Raw genomic sequence first — 24,094 nt, forward strand, 5'->3', positions numbered from 1 at the left:
AAATAGCAAACTAATTCAGAACCTAGCATTTAAGTGGTGAAAAGCTAGCTTAGTGAGAAAGTGCTACCTAATTCTGTTACTGAAAGGAATTGCTTGGGAGAAAGAGTCTTGTCTTCTCCCCTTTTTATTCTTGGGAACCTCAAAGGATTGGAACATTCAGACTTCTCATTAGTACCCTAGTAGTGAACATGGAATGACAGTGGCTGGTGGCAGTGTCTACCCTGAGAGTTGAAGTCAAGCTTGATACCATAAGGAAGGATAGCTTCTTTGCTCTACTTGGAGCCTCACAGAAACCAAGGGAGAGCTTCATGACTTCCAGTAAAAGGACTTTCAAGAGAATAATTTTTTTCCATTTCCCACATGTGGTCCTAGCTTTTACCTGCTTTCCCCTGGACTCAGTATATACTTGTGCCCTTGGTTTGCTGGCATGTTTATTTTTTTGTTTGTAGCAATTACTCTTACCTTAGTAAATAAATATTCTAAAAGGTGACTATTTGACTGGTTAATCAATATCAACTGATAATTAATGGGGAAAGTATCCCAATGGGGGCTCACAAGCAATAGTATCAGAATACCACTACTACCAACTCATCAGGCTTTCCTAGAACCATGAGGCAAGTAGTACCAACTGCCCTCTGGTGACCCAACTTATTTGGTATGAACAACTACTAGGAAAATAGTTCTTTTCCTTATGCTTCAAATGAATCAATGTAAACTTGGAGGGAGGTCATTGGATAGAGTGCTTTCACAAATTTGACCTTGACCCTATTCTAGTTTAACCATTAAAAAAAATTAACAATGAGCACATGATCCTATGAACCAGGGGGTTTTAGGTTACTCCAAGATTAATTGGAATCACCACTATGATTACAATAAAATTAAAACTAATATGATTGTAGGTTATATTGAAAGGTATTGTGTTCATATCTAGTGAGATGGTAGTCTAACTTTGCCCTAGTTAGGACGAGGATAGAGTATTCTGTTCAGTTCTGGGGTTTGTATTTTAAGAAACAGGAAATTGACAAACTGTAAAATATAGACAGCTGATGAGAGAACTGGAAATTATTCTTTAGGAGAATTGATTGAAAAAATGGGAATGCATAGACTGTTGAGGAGAAGATTTGGGGAGAGGAATGACATAGCTGTCTTTAAGGATTTGGGCAAAAGTATGAACAATGGGCAGATATTACAGAAAAACCAGATGGATGAATAAATAGTCCTGTTCCTTATGATTCAAATAAATAAACATAGGACAAAAACTTCCTAGCAATTAGAGCCAATCCAAAGTGCAATTAAGTGTCCAGGGAGATCATGGGTTCCCCAATAAAGGAGGTTTTCCAATGTAGATGAAATGACCACTTGCCCCTGATGCTACAGGGGAGATTCTCGTGCAGTTATAGTTTACACTGAATAATCTCTAATGTTGGCTGAAGGGCCTGGCAAAGTTTAGCCGAAAGAAAAGGATGCTTAATGGTAGTAGTTAACAGGCATTTGAGATGGAGAATAACTGCTATCATAAAATATATGAAGGATTTTTACATGACAAAGATATTAGCCTCCTTTTGCTTGGTCCCAAAGTGCAAGAGGTATAGTGGCTGGGAATTGAAAAGATATTTAAGCTAGATATAAGAATAAAAACCTTACTAACATATAGAACTGGCTAAGAATGGAATATAAGTTGCCTTAGGAGTTATTGACTACTCCTCTTTGGAGGTCTTCAAGTTAAACAGTATGGTTATCAGTTTAAGATGTGGTAAAGGAGATCCCATTTTAGTTAACCTCTGAGCTTTGTTCCAACTCTGTGATTCTATGTATCTTTTAATGGATATGATAATATACATAGTGGATCATTTTCTAAGCCAGCCAGCCAGCAAAATTATATTTAAATGAATATAATTGTACTACTCAGCCCATAGACTCCACTCCCTTCAAGATACTATAATTCTAACCTTGCCAATTCTAAAATTCTGTGACTTGTGTTTCATGGTGAGAAGGGGGCAGCTATGTAACTTTGAGCAAGTCATTTAATTTTTCTGAGCTTGTGTCTCATCCATAAATAATGCTTGGACTTGGACATGGAGCTATGGAGTATATTCCTTGCTACTTTATATATGTGGTCTCTCATAATAAACTAACATTTTGAGGAAATGTAGACAGGACTTGTACTTTACTACCTATTATTATTTATGTGTTAACTTAACCAAGGCAGGAGGTAAAATGAGTAATTCAGTTCTTCCATTTGTCCTTTTCACAACAATATGAAGACACATTCCTATGCATACAGGTTAAAAGGATTGAATCATTTCATCTCAATTTTCTTTTAAAATGATTTATTATAAACTTAATATTAAACATCAATACAACTAATGAAACTGATTTTGCAACTATATACAATTAAATAAACGATTTTCAAAACATCAAATGCCACCTCTCTTTGTCTCCATCAGGGCTCTTGGTCAATTTGCTCCTATTCAATTTTCCTCTTACAGAGTCACAGTTAGGGTATGCTCTTCTTTTTTCTGGTAATTTATTTTCACTTTGCATGATTTCCATAATGGCCTTTTTTTATCTCATTGTATTCCTCTTATTTCTATTATGTTTATACCCTGGGATTTAGTCACTATCCCCTACTATTAGATATCAGTTGCTGCCATTTTTGTTTGTTTGCTCATTTTACAGTGACCAAATTGCTGTTTAGAAAACCTTGAACAGATTTCTGTTATTGCATGTGGTTGTTTCGGGATCACACTTTCAACATGACCAACAATGGAATTATTGGGTTAATTTTAGTCAACTTTCTTGGATGATTAACACATTGTTTCATGCAATCTGAAAGCACAAAGTTAAATGAACAGGAAGTGAAAGCTTATGATGGATGTGTCCCTCGCAGCATTTAGATCTCTTCCACTTGATTAAAAATTCTGAGTTCCTCTTCACTGAATTGTTTAGAGCTTTTGAGCAGCCTCGGTTCTGATTAAAACAAATTAGCATCAAAGATCCCCTGTTGAATGAGGAATCATTAATTGAGAAACATGCAATGCTCCTTAATTACCTTTAGAACAGTGAGAGAACAAATAACGCTGGATTCCAGAGGGGCTTGGGAGCCTGCTCCGCAGCACACTGCACTGTGGGTACACACTGTGGAGCTGCTTGAAGTAAGCGAGAGCCCCCAGAGCCAGTGGGGAATATCAATGCAAGCCTCAGTAAACACATTGTGGATTGCTTATCGAAAAGAAAAATATCCAGGTAATGACTAACTGGAAAGGAGAGAGAGGAGTCAGTTTATTATGTTGATAAGAGCTTTAAAAGGGTTTTTACACATGCCAATATTGACTGAGAAATAAGGAACAAGCTGTTCTTTATTGATACAAATTTAAGTACTTTGTGCGTAAAAATATTTCCGGCTCAGAATCACCTGACAAGATGTCAGATACCTGTGGACAGATAGAGCAACTTTACACTTTGAAGTATAACAGAGACAAAAAGAAAGAAGGCAAAGCAACAAACAGAAACAAAACCCCTCAAAACCCAGCTCAGAAGGAAAGGTACAAAATTCAACCATTTCTTGCTTCAGAAACAAAATCTTTATTATCCAGTTACAGCTTAGGGTCTGTAGGTCAGTGCAGCGTTAAAGAAATCCCCTTCCTCCTTGAAGATGGTCCAGGAGGCACTTTATGAAACAAAGAACAACTTCCTTTTGATAAGCCATTCATTTAGTCAGTACTAGGGTAAGGTTTTCCTGAAACTCCAACACATGTCAAGTGCATGTGCCTGTTGGTGTGCGGTTTTCAGGTTGCATAAAAAATATGGAAGAGCAACATCAATTAGCTGGAAGGCCTTTGAGCAATGACCTCATTAAAGAACTATAATCCATGGGGATGTCATTCAGGGAGCTCATCTTCTCTTGGGCAAAGCTGCAATTTAAAAACATTTATCAAACTCCATATGTAGATAGCACTCAGAAAATGACTGATAATAGTAAAACTTTGCCCTTTTATGACAGTTTGCATCAGGGTACCTGAAAGCAAAGTAAAATGATGAGTTCTCACAGCCCCATCTTAGGGTAGATGAGTATTATACTATCCATTTTGGACAAATGGGGAAACTGACACGCCAACAGGCCAAGAGTTTCATAAATTAATAGAAGAAAGGAAAGAAAACTTTGGTGTCTTCATCTACAATTCTCTACTTTAATGAATCGATTTGGATCTTATAATATATTAGAGAAAGGAAATAAAAACAAATTAGATATATCTCTAATTTTGGATATATTTTAATTTATATAGGAAATTTCCCTCAAAATTAAAAAAGAAAACTCCACAATATTATTATTAGAGATATCAATAATTGGCTTAAACTTTGCTGCTATATTGTATTACATCACTAAAACTTCATCTAGAAACTTAAACTTTCTTTTCCTTTGTAGAAAACAAATTCTTACTGAGCTATCAGTTGGATTAAATGGCATATGAATATTTGGGAGGACATTTTAAACTGTGAAGGAGGTAGTAAGCACTCTTTTTGATTCTCCATGAGCCTCAAAGGGCAACGGTTCATAATACTCACTCCAAGGTGAAGTAATTGCCAACATCATGATTTAAATGAACTAGACTGAATGTAGCTAAAACCAGAAGGAGAGCAAAGGAACTGGAAAAAAAAAATTCATAGCAGATTTCACTAATGAAGATCTAATTTCTGAAATATGGGACAATTGATAAATAATCAAAGATGTGAATGGTTTTCAGAAAAAAGAAATCAAAGCTATACATAGTCATATGAAAAAAGCTCTAACTCATTAATAAGTAGAGAAATGCACATTAAAACATCTCTGAGGTTTCCTCTCATGAAGCTTTCAGATTGGCTAAAGTGTCAGAAAAGGAAAAAGACAAATGTTGGAGGGGATGTGGAAAAACAGGCACACATGCTATATGAGTGAATCTGTGTATTGATTCAACCATTCAGGAGGGTTTCACCCAGGAATACTGCCACTAGGTCTGTGCCCCCAAAGAGATCAAAGAAAAAGGATCTATGTACAAAAATATTTTTAGTAGCTCTTTTTGTGGTGGCAAAGATTTGGAACCCGAGAGTATGCTTACCAGTTTGGGAATGGATGAACAAATTGTGGTATGTGATTGTGATGGAATACAATTGTGCTATAAGAAAAGACTAAGGGAATAGTTTCAGAAAAACTTGAAAACTTACATGAGCTGATGCAGAGTGAAGTGGAAGAATTAGGAAAATATTGTACACATGTAACAACAATCAATGGTGAAATATAATTACTTTATCAATACAATATTCTTTGACAATTCCAAAGGATTCGTGGTAAAAGATGATGAATGCAGATTGAAACATATTTTCTTTCTCTTTCTTTTTCTTGCATTTTTTTTTGCAATGTGGCTAATGTGGAAGTATGTTTTGCATAATTTAATATATATGGAGTTTGGGGCATTTGCAATGGGTGGGGGAGGGGCTAGAGAGAAGGAGAGAATTTAAAATTGAAAATAAAAATGTAAAAGTGGTTGGTATTTCTTTGCAAACAAATTTGGAATTATAATGTAACCAAATCTTTAGATGCAAACTTATAAGCTATTAAGTTATATACATAGGATTAGTTTGATCAAAGAAGAAATCAGAGTTATATGCTATACAAAAATAGGAATTTTAGGGAAAATTTGAAAAGGGTTAATTAATTGTCATAGACCTATAGACTCTATATCCTATATTACAATTTTTTTGTTCCTATTCCATAGACTTTGCCTCAGGCAATGTTTCCAGTTTTCCTAGAAATGCTGATTGGGCTTGTTTAACATGAAAGCTAATAGCAAAGCCATCCACTGGATATTAGAAAAGATAGTCATTTGAGTAGATAATTGACTGTCTCCTCTTATAATGAAAGTTTGACATGTGAAAGCATGCCCATAATTTGTGCGACTCCCTGTAAATAGAACCATGAGAAGGTGAATAGACTGTAAGCACCTTGCTGACAGGGATCATTGTCATATTTATCTTTGTGTCTCCCAGGCCCTAGAATAGAACCTGGAGTACAGTGTATAGTTAAATGCTTGTTGAATTGGCTTAAATTGGAAAACAATACAACAAAAATATTTTTCTTTAATTACTATCCCTTTTCCCTTCAGAAGAAAAAAGAATTAATCCTCTCAATAATCAATGCAAAATTTCCTTTTTCCTAAGAAAAAGTCAAAATGAACTTCAGTCATTTTAGAAAATCAGAGTACTGGGTGGTTTTCTTTCCTGAGATAAATGGTCACTCTTTGTGTATAGGATTGAGGCAGGGGAGTGTGGTATTTTTTTACCACAGGAGAGAGACAGCTTCAAATGAATCTAGTGTTGTGATTTTCATGAGGGGATAGTCTTGATAAGTAGAATATCCTGCTTGCCATTATATATGTGTACTGCAGATATTTCATTTGGAGTTGAAATCAAATTGTTTTAAGCTGAGTTGGTATTTTTATTGGTGTCCTTCCAGCTGGCCTTCACTTTAAAGTGCCACCGTATTTCAAACAAACTGATCTCCTCAGGAAAAAAAAAATCATTGCTGCCAACCAGCATTGTTACAGGAAAGCACAAAGAGAAGAGGATCCATGAGACATTTTATGCTAGCTTTTTAAAAGCACTGGTATGTCTCTTGGACAGAGCATTTTTGCCACTCTCAGATTCACTCTTGAACTTGACTAAATGATGAACAAGGTCAAGAGACCTGTTTAACAATAGAAAAGCAGGTCTAACCTAATGGTTTAGTATTTGTTATCAAGCCTTATTTAAAATTCTGGAAATTCACCAACATGAAACACTTTAGGGTAGGACAAAACAAACAAACAAACTGGGAATCATTCAAAGAATTGCATCAATGGTCTTAATTACAGCTTAATTACAAAGGGGGTTTGAGCATATAAATATATGCTATGAAGGAACTCATTCTGATAGGGGATTTACTGAATCCACACCCAGATATACTGATAGTAAAAGTAGAAAAACCTATAACCACATTATACTTTTCCCTTTCAACAAACACTACCAAATGTCAATATCTAAGTGAGGTAGGTTGGCATTTTAATCCCATTTTCCTGATTTAGGACCTGAAGAAAGGAGAGGTTAGATAATTTGTCCTTGGCTAAAAAAAAATGATCTGGTATATTTCCTCTTATTAAAACTTGAGTTTCTCCTCACACCAGGTCCTGTCCCTGATACTGGATAATGTGGAACTTTCAGTAACTATAGATCATGGAGCAAACACACTTAGGAAACTTGAGATATTCTTGTGCAAAAGAGGCCATGCAAATATAAAGACTGTCACTTGAATTCACTCAATTTTTTCTCTTAGATATATTCCAGACATTCCTCATGCATACAGGTGAGGGGCCTTTATAGCCATTAACCATGCACACAGCCATATGCAACTTTTTTTTTTAAGCCAGTTATTCTATTTAAACAGTTCTGCCTGAGTGAAACTACTACCATTGCCATAAATATGAATGGTTAAAACCAAAACAAAGCATAATGAGAAGGTACAGATAGCCATTATAATGTGACCAGCATTATAGATGAGGCGCTACATTGGCTTTTGGCTTGAGGAAGACTGCCAGGGAATCAATCTTACAAAACTAAAGCCATCATTTCTCATTTTTGATCAGCTCTAGATGTCAGGAAAAACAGAATGCCTCATTCTCCAAAGACCAAGCTTTATTTTATCCAAAGGCAGGAGATGAAGAAAAGGGTAGTTTGTCCTCCAGAGACATTGAGTAACAAAGTTGATCATTTCTATAGTTAAAAATTGCCCAGAGCCATAAAACACACATGTTGTAGATACTTCTATTTTTAGTGTAAACATCTCCATAAGCCCATTTCAGCACTTCACCACATTCAGACTTTGGTTCCTATACTTGCCATTCCCTTCCCAAGGTTTTATTTCCACATTTGCCCAAGAAGCCCCAATGGTTTCAGACAGATTCAGCATCCAGCTTTTTCTTCCCAGGTCCTTTTTGGCTTGCAATGCCATGTACTAAAAGAACCTCAAGAGCTATCTAACAAGCAAGAATTCTTCCAAATGACTCTGTTTTTCCTACCCCACAAAATCATTGCTAGAACCTCATATTTGGAAGGGAATCCCCAGAGGTTGCCTAGTCCATAGGAAAAAGAATGCCCTCTAGGTGCCCAACAAATGATCCACCACCTACCATCTGAAGACCTCCATTGGGAAAGAATGATATATTTAGAGCTAAAAGGGACCTTGGATGTCATCTAGTCCAATGCACATGTTTTACTAGTGAGGAAAATAAAGCCTATGAAATGAAATGGATGAAGGGTATAAAAGGAGGCTAAACACAGTGGAATGCCTCTCAAGCTGTTGTGTGAACCCATTTCAGTTAAGAAAAAGTTACTGACTTTGCCAGGAAGACTTGAGTTGAAATCCTACTGAGTTTGCTAGCTGTATGACCTAGGGAAAGTCATTGAATCTCTCTTCACCTGTTTTCTCCTCTGCAAAAAAGAAGTTAACAATAGCACCTACCTAATAGAATTGTTATGAAGATTAAATGACTGTAAATATATATATATATATACATATATATATACACAGATATGTATATATGTGTATATTTGTATATATATATACATATATATACATATTGCAAACTTTAAAGCACTATATTAATGCTAGGAATAATTATTAGAAAGTTAGGATATGTGTGTTTGTTTTCCCAACATGTGAAGGAAGAATCATAGTGAAAAGAGAATGACTACTTCCTGTGGGATATTGTATAAAGGTCAGATAGAAAACCAGTAAATAAAAATAAATTGACCCAGGTAGTGACAGTTTCTTGATTGATTCTGAAATTAAAAGTAAGACATGTCAGTTTCTCGAAAGCTCCTGCTTGTGCTGGACTCAGAGGAGTTTGACAAGCACTTGACTTTAGTTTTAATTAAGAGTAACTAATTTAAAGAATATGCATATATTAGTGTGGGCAGAGATACTATAGCTAATCTCCCTTTCTGCCAAGCAGGACAGGGACACTAGGCACTTGGCCTCCTCTGAATCATGCCCCTATTCTCACCCATGAACAATCCTCATGAATGCTTGGTCTATCATTCAAAGAGAACCTGAGGAAAAGGCCAAGGAATACAGGATGAATGAAGGACAGACATAGAGAATGTTTCTTCTTTCACAGGTAAGGAAATCCACTCACATATAATGTAACCAAATTTTATATGGCAGAAAGGAGATTTTACAGGTTATCCATTATTTTACCTTTTGAATAACACAGAAGAAGGGTCCAACAAAAATTTGACCTTAACTATAATGGGAGTGGAAAGATATAATACTTGTATTTTTTAAAAAAATATTTAAAGCACTGCTTATAACTTATTGCATGCCAAAAATTTAGTTTCTCTAGTGTTAGAATTTTTTGTGTTTTTTTTTTTGTGTGTGTGTGTGTGTGTGTGTATTTCTATGTAAAGGAATTATATTGACCATAGCTCTGACTTCATATGGCACTATCAATTAAAAGTAGAAATGGATATAAAATGTCTATTTTAAGGAAAACAATGCTTTTTAAGTCTCTGTACTGTTTATATTCCTTAGAAATGAGGGAGAACAGTAAAGACTTCATTATTAAAGGTGAGCTTTTGCAATAGTATAGAGAAATCTGTCTTTTCTCTAATGAAAATGACTCTGGAAGTTTATAAAAAAAGAAGGGATGTGAGACAAAGAAGGAATGCACTTAAACAGATTGAAGATTTGCATATATTATATGTCTATAAGGTAAATATAATACATGGTAACAGTATTCAAAACAAATTATAACAAACTACAAATTTGCATTTTCTTGTACTCTTCAGTGCTTACCTATAACTATAAATGAAAACTAACTTTAATGGAAGTTTGGGTATAAATGCAATTAAATTTGTGGAAAATATTAATTTGGCAAAAAATAATGAAATAAACTAATCATAATAGGCAAGTTTAGAACTATAATCACAATCACTGTTGATGGAAATCATAAGAAATTTCTAGATCTCAGAGGTCATATCTGTTAGCTCAGATTAAGTTTAACCTTTCTAAAAGGTTTCACCTAAACTTTTGATGTGTTAGAAGGTTCTGATTTTCCTATGAAGCAAAAATAGCTTTTGACGAGAAACAATGCATGAATTTATAAAACAAGTTGTAGGAAATGGGTGAGCTTAAGCATCTGAGAATCATTCAATAATTGTAGGGGTAGGTTTTTATTCATTTTAAATGTCCTGTTTTTATTTTAAACCTAGAAAACCCTTCTGGAGAGACATTTATCCCATATCCAAGAATTCTTAGACTCTTCTCAAATAGCTCTTCCAGGTTAATTCTGACCACTCCATTGCATTTAAATAATCAAACTTTTCCCATACCTGAAAAATCAAAAACCTATAAACTAGAGCTATTGTGGCTGACAATTACTATTTCTAGGACTCATACTGGTCAGAGAACCAGTCATTTAAGGCTGTTAAAATGTTGTCCCTATCAATTGCATATTTTCAATAGCCTAACATCTGGTCTGATAAATTTGCAAAACATCCATGACAGATACAGATAGTTAATGGTCATGCCTAGAGTCTTTACAAATGCACATATATGAGAATCTAGAATTCCGTTATGAGGAAGCTCTGAAATGTTATGAAAATGTGACAAAATAAAATTATCCCTGTTAAACACAGTGTAACATATGCGGTGTGGCTTTAACCAACTTAATGAAATTTTTAACTGATGCTTGTCCATCTTAATAATTGTTATAAAATTATAATCTTAAAAAGTACACATTTTCAAACTACATAAACCAACGTGGACTTCAGGTAGATGTGAGTCATCTTTCTCTCAAGGGAATCTTAACTTCTCCTAACTGTTAACTCAGGTCTCACAGAAACCTATAAAACTGTATGTATCTTTGCAATTTAAACTATTTGTCATGAAAACTCTTGTAGAACAAAACAAACAGTACAGCCATGTAGTTCAATTTTCAAGTGACAATTTTTGTCATCACTGGTTATGCCCATTTATCTTTTTCCTTGAACAAATCTTCATTGAAAACATCAAAGAAAAATGCATTAAACTGTTTCGAAGATAGTTAACACTAAATGGTTGTTTCCAGTAAAAGTTTAAAAAATAAACCCACTTGACCTTTTTTCTGTGGTATGGAACAATGGAAGGAGGTCAAAATAACCGTTAAACAAATCACAAGATATTGATGGGATTACTCTAGGGATGAGCCTTATTTTAACGCATGAAAAATACTGGAACTGTCATGCCAACATAAGGGATACATATTATTCATAATCCATAAATGCCTAATTCTAAAAACAGTGACAGTCATGGTAAGATACAACCTAACAGTACTGCGTAAGATGTAACTATGTATTATAAGATCATTTCTGATATATTTGTATATTCAGTCCTCGTCAAAATTAAGCCAGATCTCTATGTAATAAATGGCATGAAATAAGCACAGAAATTCACATCAGGGTCTTATTCTGCTAGTGTACCATCATGGCATGCAAGTAACTATGCAGTCAATTGGAAACAGCAAAATGTCATTACCTCCCTGAAATTAAAAGAAAACGTAAAATACGGATCAAGTATTGAACATCAATTATAATTTAAAATTTTTTCTTCTTTAGTAAAATTGTCATTTATAAGAGGTGTGGACACCTCTGCTGCTCCTCTCCACATTAAGGTGAGAAATTGCAATTCCCATCAAATGCTAGGAAAAGTACCGGGCTTCCAGCTGCTATCAGCCATGGAGGAATAAGATCCAGTTCGACGTGGGTATTGCAAAATCCCTTTTCTTTTTGTCTTGGTTCAGATGTTTCGGTCCTTGCAAGTACAGTGAGAGTTGGTCCCTACAGAGCTGTGTTGGCTGGAGGCCAGGCATGGTCATGGAGGCTCACTCAGTGTCTTGAAATCATGTTTTGAGGCAAGAATGCTGTTGGCATTGGCTACCGAATGTTCTTCTCGAATCATACTCTAAGTGAAACAGTTGGCATATGGAATGGAGGTCACTCTGTAAACTGGGATGCGTCAGCTTTCAGATGTAAAGCTCAGGACATTTGTGGAAAGTACAGACAAAATAAAAATTCAGCAACCAGGAGAAGAACACCAAATGAAGATTACGGTTTTGGCAAAAATGCAGGTAGGTCGTTTTTGGTGTGATGCAGTGATTCTTAGGCAATTAAAATATTTCCATCCTGGAACAGAAGCTTGAATACTTGTAAAATAACAATTTATGCTCTCTTTAGGTTTGAAATATTGGAGGCTGTTTTTGGAAATAAGGGAGAAATTGATTGCTGGACAGGCTTTTCCATGCTCTATCAGCTCTGATAATGAGTTAGTCAGTTGGCATGGAAGGCAGGGATGTTCTCTTCCCTCAGAATTCTAATCAGCCTCTTGTGGAAGGGCACACAGGCTCCACCAAACCTGGCTCAGCCGAGTCTGCTTTCCAAATGGGTAAATAATCTTCGTGTTCCCAGACTGTTTTCTGATATAATATGGCCCTATAAAAGAGGCTAATGCAATATCTACATTCTACTAACTTAGTGACTTGCTCTCACATTCACAGTGAGATAAAACAATATCGAAATCCATAGCAATGGGTTCAATTCCTGGTTATGTTTGGTTAGTCTGCGTTTGCTTATATGGAGAAAATGATATAATTCTGACCATTCAGGAATTACAACTTTCTTGTAGCAGTTTTTTTTCCTCCTAAGATTCACACTTATCCTCCATCCTCATTAGGAAATAATCTACAGACAGCCTTTTCCATGAGGGGTGCAAATATATCACTGATATGCTTAAGGTGAATGTAAAAATGAACTTTGCCATTTGTGAATTTCGGTTCTGTTGCTCTTATAAAAGGCCATTTCATGTCCGCATTTGGGCCCACAAGGGGTTCTGGTTTGGCGTGTGGCTTGCTGCACGTGTGAAAGGACCAGGACTCTGAACCAATGATCAGAGAGTTTTGCCTCCATAAAAACTGAGGCTGTGGGAGAGCTTTCAATGGAAGCCATTTGAAAAAAAAATAATACAGACTAAGTGCAGTTTCTGGACCTCAGACACAAGTTCCTTGACGTGTTGAAAGGTGATGTTTTCTATTTCGGACTCCTGAAGACTTATCTTTACTATCAGCCGGCTTCTGCTGTGAAATGTCTATGAGGGCACTGGCGATTGCAAGACCTAGAAGAGAAACCGAGAGAAGATTTTAATATTCATATGGTATCATATCGTATCACATCATCATATCATACTAATGTTCATATCATATTCTAAAGTGGCTACAATCTTGCTTAATTTCTTGTTCTTTTTCAGGAGGTTACCTGTCAAATGAATTTCTCTATAAATTTTAAAGCTATAAAATACTTTTTTTCATTATCCAAAAGGCTTATTTCTATAAGAAATGGAGTTCAAAGTAACCTGTGGAAAGGAGCCATCTTCTTTTTAAAAAATTGTTCTTTTTGGAGATCAACATTCAATGTTTCACAAAACATCAATTTGGTTGTTCCAGTGGGGTAATTCCTTTATTTTTTTCTATCTGAATATGAGTTGATCTTAGGTATACAACTGGTGATATTCTAAGAAAGGAGAGACTACACATATACATATAAGAAAGCAGTGGCCAAAAAGGATAATTCAGAGTTAACTGTGGGGGAAAAAATCTTTGTAGCAAATTCCATAAGATTAGGAGACATTACACAATAGATAAGTAATCTACATTTGTGAACAGCCAATTTTGGAAAAAAGAAATCCAAAATATTAACAATTATATGAAAATGCTTTATAAATAACTATTAGAGAAATGAAAATTAAAGTTACTTTGAGTTTTTACCTCACATCTATCATATTAGTAAGATGACAAAAGAAAAATATTAGTAGATGACAAAAGAGAAAAAAAATTTAAAAATGACAAATATGATGAACTGTAGGAATATAAATATACTATTGTATGGCTGGTGGAACTGGGAACTGGTCCAGCTATTCTGGAAAGTGATTTGGAACTATGCTCCCAAATCTACCAAAATGTGCATATCTTTTGACCCAGCTAAGCATTAGGAGGTCTATACACCTAAAGAAATCAAAGAAGAAAAAGACATATGTACTAAAATATTTACATCATTTCTTTTCATAACAGCAAAACCAGAAAATATAGGCGTCGGTGTCATATTGGGGAATGACTGAACAAAATCTAATATATGAATTTAATAGAATATTACTTTTCCATGAGAAATTATGAAATGGAGAATTTTAGAGAAAATGATGATCTTTATGAGCTAATGCAGAGCAAAGTGAGAAAATTTAGAACAATTTGTAAAATGTAACACTTTATGGAGAAAAACTATTTTGAAAGGCTTTAGAACTCTGATCAATGGAAACCCACAGTCTTAAAGAATGAAGATGAACCATAATATTAACAATAGCTAGCACCCATATTTTACTTTGCAAAACTTCACAAAAATTATCCCATTTTTTCCCTTCAAAACAACCATTGCAGTTAAGTGCTATTTTTATTCCTATTTTACAAGGAGGATACCTGGGAGAAACAAGTGACTTGCTCTTAATCACACAGCTAGCTAAAATGCCTCAGTGAAGGTTTGAACTCAGTACTTGACTTTAGGAACAATCCTCGAGCTATCTCTCATCCCTTTATAAAGAGGAAATAAATTTAGAATGAAAAAAAATATTTTTTTGGATATGGCTAATTTGGCAATTTCTTTGGTTAGGCTATAGATAAATATATTGAGGTTATATGATGTTTAATGAAAATTCTTAATAGGAGGCATGGGGGAACAGATGAAGTAAAATACTTGCTACATAAAAAATCATCAAAAACAAAAAAAGGAAATTACATTTACTCTCAGGCTTGGTTAATGTTTTGATTAATTTGATGAACTTGTTTTTTCTCTCTCTACTTTTTTATTTTTTTTTTACAAAGGATAGTTATCTGAGGAGGGTGGTGGAGAAAAATATATCTGGAAATGAAAGTGATATAAAGACACAGATATATATATATATATATATATATATATAACAAGTGATGTAAAGACACAGAAGATATATAAAACAAACAAACAAGGACAAAACAATAAGTGTATTCCTTTCAATTGACAGGAAAAGTTAAGATGTAAAAAAATAACTTCCCAACTTGAATACATCATCCCTAAACTAATGGAGTCCTCAAATTCCACAGTTCATTTTCATAGGTTAGGATTGTGTTTGTGACCTCTGTAATTCTTGGGAGAAACAAAATGTCCTGAATAATTATCCACTGAAACAACAACAAAAAGCTGGGCTACTATCTCTCTTTAAGAATGAGTGAGTGAAATCTAATGAGCTTATTTAAACTTAACCAGGGACTTCCAGGGAGGGATTCTGATTTGTAGGCTGAAGGGATCCTCTACACTGATAAGCTCTCAGATCCACTCAAGTGTCAAAAGTAAGTAAGGTTTTCAGTTAATACCAAGTCAGGATGTTTGACTTTAAGTTCACTTTTCTTCTTTCTTTCTTTTTTTTTTTTGAGGATCTTTACAGGTACATCACATGACTCAATCCCCTTAGTGACAAACATTTTTTTTTTAAAATCCTGGTCCTATTTAGGATTTCAAAAATTGGTGAGGCTCTTATGGATTTTTGACAGATTCTTTTTCTAGTTATGTTATCAAATGTTGCCTACTCAGGACAGAGCTTTGGGATATAAAGAAGTGACAGCAAAGGAAAGAGAGGAGTTGAAGAGACAGGAAAAAAACTGAAAAAAAGCAGTCAGAAACTAGAGATGCTGCCATACAAAAGACAAGACCTGAGAAAAAGCTATTTGACTCAGTGAGGAGGATAGTTTATATTTTTACCTAGAATTGATAGAGTAAGAGACAGAATAGTGTATATGGCCTCACGGCCAAGAAAACCTAGGCTCAAGTTCTGTTTTTGACAGGTACAAGGCTGTGTAATAATGGACAAATCTAATCTCATAATTTTCTAGATAACTTGCATTGGTAGAGAAAGTTTCCTTGTTTATTATGAATATTATATTTATACATATATTAATTATATAATAATACAATATATAAAAAGAAAAGCTCTCTATATTAATGAAGTCACAAGTCTGCTCTCTTACTTAGTAACTTAGTTCTTCCATCTTAACAAAATGCTTTCCTCATAGCAACTTGGGGGGAATGAACCATATATAATTATTTCTGTTGCTGTTGTTCAGTCATGTCTGGATTTTCATGACCCCCTTTTTGGAGAGAGGAGATTCGTGGCAATAATACTAGAATGGTTTGGCATTTCCTTTTCCAGCTCATTTTACAGATGAGGAAACTGAGATGAACAGGATTAAGTATTTGCACAGGGTCACAAAATCAGTACTTGAGAAAGGATTTGAACTCAAATCTTCCTTTCTTTAGGTTCTACACTCCACTTAACTGCCCCAATCTTTGTACAAAAATTACTCTGACTTTTTGAGAGATTCATGTCAGTAGAAGTCATGATAGTAGAGAAGGAAATACGGCACAGAAAATAGATAGATTTGATAAGTTTAGTAGGAAAAAAAAAAGGAAGATGTATAATGTTAGCTTGAGGGAGCAACCAGTTCATGAAAAGATTCATTTTACATGGAGAGACCAGTACTTGTTTAAAGATAGATGATGAGGTTGCCAAGGAGAGGGAGGGATTAGAGAAGATGATCACTGATACCCCCTCCTCATAAACAACCACCTTCTTCTTCCAACTTTAACATGTAATGTTGTCTCCTTTAGATATTTGTTTCTTACCCATCTATGTGGTACAGAGGATAGAGAGCTCTAAGACTGGAGGCAGGAAGACCTGGGTGGGAATCCAACTTGACACTGACTAGGTGTGTGACCCTGGTCAAATCACCCGACTCCCCGCCTTGCCTCAGTTCCTTCTCTATACAATGAGGACCCATTGGAGAAAGAAATGGCAAATCAAACCAGTATGATTGTAAGAAGACTGCATTGACTGCACAAACGCCAAAACATTTTAGTCAAAATGAGTCCAAATGAGTCCCTCTTTGCAATCTCTTCTCTCTGCTACCTGTTTGCAAACCATTTAAGTCCACGGGGTCACATAGAGTCAGACAGGACTGAGGACAGCAACAACAACTTAGGATCTAGGGGGGAAGGGGCCACATCCTAAGGAAATTTCATCTCTCCTAGCAGCTAAGAGTGCTTTGCACACAATTGATACTTAAAAATCTGTTTGTAGTATGAATGAATGAGGGGATGCTGAGGTAAGTTACTTACACTAATTGTTAACCAATATATATTTAAGGGTACTAATAACTAATTGAAGGGCAGTTAGGTGGCATAGTAGTTAGAGCACTGGGTTTGGAATCAGGGAGACTCATCTTCTTCAGTTCAAATCTGTTCTAGACAGCTATTAGCTGTGTGACCCTGCAAAGTCACTTGACCCTATTGGCCTCAGTTTCTCATCTGTAAATAAGCTGGAGAAAGAAGTGGCAAATCAATCTAGTATCTCTGCCAAGAAGACCTCAAAATGGGGTCACAAAGGGTTGACTATGGTGAAAATGACTTCCCAACAACAACAAATAACTAATTCACTTTTTCAGTTTACTAAATAGGACTTTAAGGGCTAAACAAGGTCATGCAAATACAAAGGCTCTTAATTTTTAACTGGACATGACTTTGTATATAGGGGGATTTTGGTCCTCATAGTAAACATAGCAAACACCAGGATATGGTATCATCATCACCATCATCACCATCATCTACTTCTTCTCCTCCTCCTCCTCCTCCTTCTCCTTTTTTGTCATGCTACTTACTATCCATGTAGTCTTGTGAAAATCACTTCACCTCTATGAGCCTGGATTTCCTTTGCCTTTAAAACAAATGGACTAGATTATCTCTAGGTTTCCTGCTCTCTCTAAATCTTCAAGGGTTCTACAATGCTGAGTTTGAGCTGAAAGTGTAAACACAGGCCTCCAAAGTGTGCCACACTGAAAATCTTAGTCAGTTTTTCAAGTTATTCTTTCCATTCCATAACTGTCTTATTACTTTTAAAAGCCATTGGTTGGAGGAGCTAAGTTACATTTTACAATCATAGATTTGACTCCATGTGCCTACTGCCATGAACTGAAACTCACAGCTTGTGACTCAGGGTTGATTGAAAGGGAACTCTCACAGCAAAGAGTGCCTAGACCCCATTTTCTCCCTGGAAATACACAGAAAGTGATAGATACCAATTCTACACAACAACTGCAAGGAATGGAAGAAGTTTGAATAGAAATCTTAGGGAAGAGAAAGGTGTGTTCAGAGATAAAAGTTAGATGGAAACAAAGTATGTGTCATGATTGCAAAGAGAATTGTAATTCAGCTGAGACTGGTCCTCTCCACTCAGAAGATATGCAATGGAGGGACAAGTCCCAGCTCTATACGCATATTCTCCAATGGGAAGAGTCTGAAAGCAGCCCAGACTCATGTATCTGTGCAACAATGCAAGAAAGAAGAACTAGAGAATGAGGAGGATTCCCGGAGGCAAGAGAACAGGGAATATGAAAGAAGCTAAATGATTAGGAAAAAAGAGTCTGAATAAAAACCCAATATATAGCAGATAAACCACCACAGGGCAGATCCTAAAGACACCCCCAAAATGAATAAAATCTCAAAAAGAAACCAAAGCATGTCAAACAAATATTACAATATGAAAGAAAAGGAAATAATACTACTTTATTAGAGGAAACATATACTCCCCAAAGGCCATGGGACAAATGATTCATAAAAGATATAAAACCCTTAAAAGGAGAAACTGGGAATGGATTTTGGACAGAAGAGATCTCAATGCAAACCTAAAAAAACAAATAGCAGAGAAGGAAAAATAGAATATATGATGGAGAAACTCCTCAAAGAAGAATCTGCTTGAGAGAGATAATAACAGATTTGGAAAACAAAAATACTAAAGTGATGGAAAATTTTTCAGAGGAGAACCAAAAGGCAATAATGATTAAATTACACATAAATTCTATGTAGACAAAAAAAAAATGACCTTGAAGACAAGATGCAAAGAGATAACTGGAGGATTATAGGTTTCCTGGAAGAATATTAAAAATCAAATAACCTGAATATAATAATGCATGAAATAATACAAGAAAGCTTCAGAGAATTTCTGAATATAGATAATAAAACACTGGTAAAAATAGTTAAGAGAATCCAAAGATTGCTATCAGGGAAAACCACAAAAACAAAAATAGCACCTTGTGCTATAAGCTCCAAGGCAATGGGTGATTAAATTTACCAGTTTTAATAGCAAACAGTAGATTTTACTAGCTACCAGGGAAAATATTTCTAACTAAGATGGAAAGGCATTGGAAATTAACATAGGATTATTTTATAATCATGTGAGATCAGAGGAGAAAATGGAAATAGTATAATAAAAACAAAACAAAAACCCCCAAACCTTAAACTGAAAGCAAAGATAACATATCCTGAGCCTAATCACTAAAGAAAAATAGATGGGTAAAAAATAAGAGATATTTGAAGCATTCCTATGAAAAACAAACCAATGAAAAACTAGAGAGGAGCAAATTCTTGACCTTATAACCTTATATATATATATATATAATATGTATATATTATATATATATATATAAAACCTTATAACCATCACCTAATAGAAATATAATATAATATAATAGAAATAAATAAATATAAATAAATAAAAAGAACACAAGGAACTGAATACTGGAAAAACCTAAAGAATAAAGGAAGTGGTGGTAGAAGATTTGAAAAGATGCATCAAGTACTAAGTCCTTTGAGTCAACATCTTTTGTGAGTCGGAATATTAGAGGTTGTACAAATATACTAGAGGTTGTATAAATAAATTTGTACAACCTCTAGTATATTTGTATCTAGTATCTAGTAACTATAGTACACCAAGTCTATGGGTAAACCAGTTTTTATAGTCTGTTGTTTAAAATGCAGGTAGGTACTGCTTTGAGATGAAAAGAAAGGAGGAGAGGTATTAGGAATTAGGGAGAAAATACCATTTAAGAGCATTTCTATGACATATGTACCTTTCTCTGAAAGATGGGGGCTTTAGAGCTGGTTTCATCTTGGGGCAGTTAGTGCAACATCATTTGGCTTCAAGAAAGGACATGTGTGAGTTCCTATGGGCAGCCAACACCCAATGGGGTGAAACTGGTGACCAGCATGCAAGAGAAGAGATGTGGGGTAGTATGACTTTAGAGCTGGAGACTGATTATGATAAGGGCAGGGTGTGTGGCCAGGACTCAATTTTAAACAAAGACTAAAGTCCTAATACTGAAACTCATTTTCTATGACAATCCCATTTTATTTCATAGTATCAATATTTCATAGTATGAGGCATAACAGAAAAAGGAGGAGGGAAAGATCTACAACTGAAATAATATAGAAATCAAATGGACAAGAGATCTCAAACCAGCTACTTCAGAAGTATTATCCCTTTAAGGAATACAGAGAAAGGAAGGAACAAAGAAGGGTATAGCTAATGTATCAGAAAATAAAATTAGAATTGACTTCAAGGACAGAGAAAAAATGATGAGGATAAAGCAAAGGAAAACTTTCTGGAAAAGGGTATGGAAAAAGAAAATCACTAAAAATAAGAGATTGGAGAGGAAGGGGAAGGAAGATATTGCTCTAACTTAACTGGATGAGGAAAATAAAGGAGAAAAGAAAGGAAGAAATAGATGAATAAACAAACAAAATAAAGAGAAACCAAAAATTTAGGTAAATTAAAAAAAAAACTTGGAATAGGGAAAATTAACAGGAGTTTAGAGAGGTAGACCCTTTGAGAAGAGACTAGTAGAACAAATCCCAGGAACTAAGTACTGCCTTTAAACAAGAAAGAGCTTAAAAAATCAGCAGTAAAGGGGAGAAAAGGCAGATTTAACCATCATAATTCTAAATGTGAATGGTAATCCAATAAAACATATGAGAGAAATGGAAAGGGCAAGAAAACAAACTGGCTATATACAACCCTCATCTCTAACATTATCTAAAAATTAAAGACAAAAAAATTCACAGACTGAGTTGTAACTAAGGTAAAAGTTCAATCCAGTCAGATACCACATAACTTTCCACATATCTATTATACTCCTATCACAGTTCATAGCCCTCTTGCCATTCCATCCCTGGCCTCATCAAATAGAGAGGCTGCCAACTACAAATAGTCTATGTCTCCTTTAATGTGGACAGAGACCACTTAAACTAATTTCAATCATCACAACATCCAAATATGAACTCATTTCATGCATTAAACTACCATATTACCTAGTCCAAGGAAACTCTGAAAATAATCCATTTTCCATTTGCACATGGCTGCAAATATTGCCTTACTGACAGAAGACACACTGCCAGAAGGGAAATATACAGTTCTGGTTGCCAATACAGGAAATTCTGTGCTAATCCAAAGCTGTCACTGTGTCTTTGTATATCAGGGTATGTGAAGGCCAAAGCCTAATTAAAGTAGGGCCTCTCACCAATGTTTCCTGGATTCACTAATGATTCCTAAAATTGGATACATGCTCAGGTTGAAAATCATAAATCATAAACAACTCTTCAGTGCCTACCTGGCAAATGAGACGAAAGTCTTTTGATTAAACCATGCAAAGCACCATATTCATGCCTTGCACACTTTTCCTGGGAAAGTATACTTGAGAGTCATTTATAGATTCTCTAATAGTAATAATATTTGAGCAAAAAAAAAAAAACACAACAAACAACTTTGTATGGGAAATTTTCAAAAGCATTTGTGAAAAGAGGCTCCTGAGTTTGGATCCTAGCTCTACCATTTCCTTACTCAGTCATTGGGTGATCAATGGTCTGGGGTCAACTTTCTCATTTTAAAGATGAAGAAACTGAGGCATACAAGCCATTTGACCTCACCGGGTCTCAGTCCCTCATCTTAAAAGAAAAAGGACTGGAATAGAACACCTCTGGGTTCCCTTCCAGTGCAAGAACCAAAGAAAAATGGATCAAACCATTTCAAAATGTCAATCCTGTTAGTAAATGGAGATGGATGAAAATATTTAAATATGCTAATACCTTTTAAAAAAACTTTCATCTTCTGTCTTAGAATCAATATTATATATGGCAGAAGATCAGTAAGGACTAGGCAATGGGGGTGAAACAATTGGTAGAGTCTGAGGCCAGATTTGAACCCTGAACTTCTCATCTGTAGTCCTGGCTCTCAAACCACTGAACCACCTAACTTCCCCATTAATACTTCTTTAATAGTGCTGTAGAAGAAAATAGAATCAATAATCTTTTCTCATTCATGTCACTGAAATATGATGATGATGGTTAATAGTAGTACTATCTCTGAGATAATATTGTCAATATTTATATAGCATTTAAAATTTTAAACATGGTTTGGGGATCATAGGATCATAGCCCAGAAAGGGATTTTTGGAATATCTACCAGTTGTGTCAAACTCAAATAGAAATGGGTCCCTGATGGTTGTATATAGACTTAGAAAACCACAGATTACTATCATCTAGATTATTTGTTTGTTTGTTAACATTTCCCAATTGCATCTCAATCTGGTTCAGGCCACACTAATGAGTTTTGTTTGAGACCTTTGGTCTACACAAAAACAATATTAATAGATATGGAGTTGAAAGTACTACTATCCCCATTTTACAGATGAGAAAACTGAGATGAGATGTTAAGGGGTTTGCTAAAGGTCACATAGAAAATCTGTGATAGACCAGGATTTAATTCTAGGTCTTCTAATGCCAAAACCAGTCCTTTCTCCTTTATGCTAAAGCTGACTCAGAGCTCTTTAAGTGATGAAAGGTGGTTGGAGGTTCCTCTCCAAGTTTCCTTTCTTTTTACTGTGTTTTATTTAGGGTCCAATTTTCTTTTTCACTGGGAATTTCTTCCCTTTGATTTGGGCTGCATGCTGACTATCCCATTCTGCATAACACTAACAATACCCAGGGATGTTTCCTTCAATCTGAATGCTACATCCTGGGGCATGCTGTTATAGTTCCATTAAAACTGGGTCACTATGGAAGATCATTTTTCAAAACGTCACACAAATCATCTGATGAAATCCACTTATTGTGTTCTCTGAGCCCAGCACAGTTCCTTGTTATCAAAGCAATACAATTAACTGGGGGAACAATTCATTATTTTAGACTGGCGGTCTAAAGGAATTTCATTTACCATGTCACGATGATGCACAGACGCTGCAGGCTAGCTGAATTTACATCAAAATACACCAGTAGATTCGATAAAATTGCTGGGGCTTAAATATTTATTATAAGCTTTACTTGTTTTGCAGCTTTAGTTCTTAAAAATCAGGCTCTGATACATTAAGATTATTTAAACAGGAGAGGTATGATGAAGAAAGTGTCATCCGCTGTTCCATGCCCCGTTGACTTTTTCCATTGTCACCTGATATTTCCTTTAACCTCACGCTGATATTTGCAAACAGGGGATATTGTTTCCAGCTGCTTTGGAACATCAGGGACCTGGTGGCAAAGAGCTGTAGAGCAAGCAATTCTCCTAATGACCATTAGTCTTCAGGCTAGAAAATGGACCCAGTTTACACAGTCATGAGCCTAAACACGTCAAAGTTTTTCGTTTTAAGAGATATCACTATTCTTACTTAAGTTCAAATGATGCTCTTCTAGTACTTATGTCAAAATAAATTAATTTTTCCTCTGATTCTAAGGGGGGGGCATGCTAAACTTTTTTTTTCTTTTAAAGTTTATAAACAGAATAGCTATTCTCCCAAAAGATGCTTAATGAGAAGAGAAAAACATGAATAGTTGATAGGTAAACCTATAAATAGGAACTACATTTGTAAAAGCAGTGAATTCACTGTGAGAAAACTATAGGAACAATCACAAGAATTTGAAGTGGTTATCTTTAGTAAAACTATAGTTTTCACTAATGAAAATAAAATGGTAATAGTAGACTCTTGTAGTAACAACCCAATTGTAAAATTAGTGATGTGTGGTTTTTTACAATTATGCAGAACAATTAATAAATAGAGTTGTAATATATAGTGCATCAAATAAGATTGCCTTGGAAGAGAAC

At 35.1% G+C, this 24,094-nt stretch overlaps 1 protein-coding gene across 1 annotated transcript in view; it reads right to left on the minus strand.

The window, feature by feature from the left end:
* Positions 1-2,313: 2,313 nt before the first annotated feature.
* Positions 2,314-24,094, minus strand: part of ATRNL1 (attractin like 1) — a 1,148,868-nt gene continuing 1,127,087 nt past the window's right edge. The window contains exon 29 of the mRNA XM_001377496.5: positions 2,314-13,216. Within this exon, the coding sequence (XP_001377533.4) occupies positions 13,092-13,216 (125 nt within the window). The 3' untranslated portion in view covers positions 2,314-13,091. The remainder of the gene's footprint in view (positions 13,217-24,094) is intronic.

Source organism: Monodelphis domestica, chromosome 1, assembly GCF_027887165.1.
Source record: "Monodelphis domestica isolate mMonDom1 chromosome 1, mMonDom1.pri, whole genome shotgun sequence".
Classification (NCBI taxonomy): Eukaryota; Metazoa; Chordata; class Mammalia; order Didelphimorphia; family Didelphidae; genus Monodelphis; species Monodelphis domestica.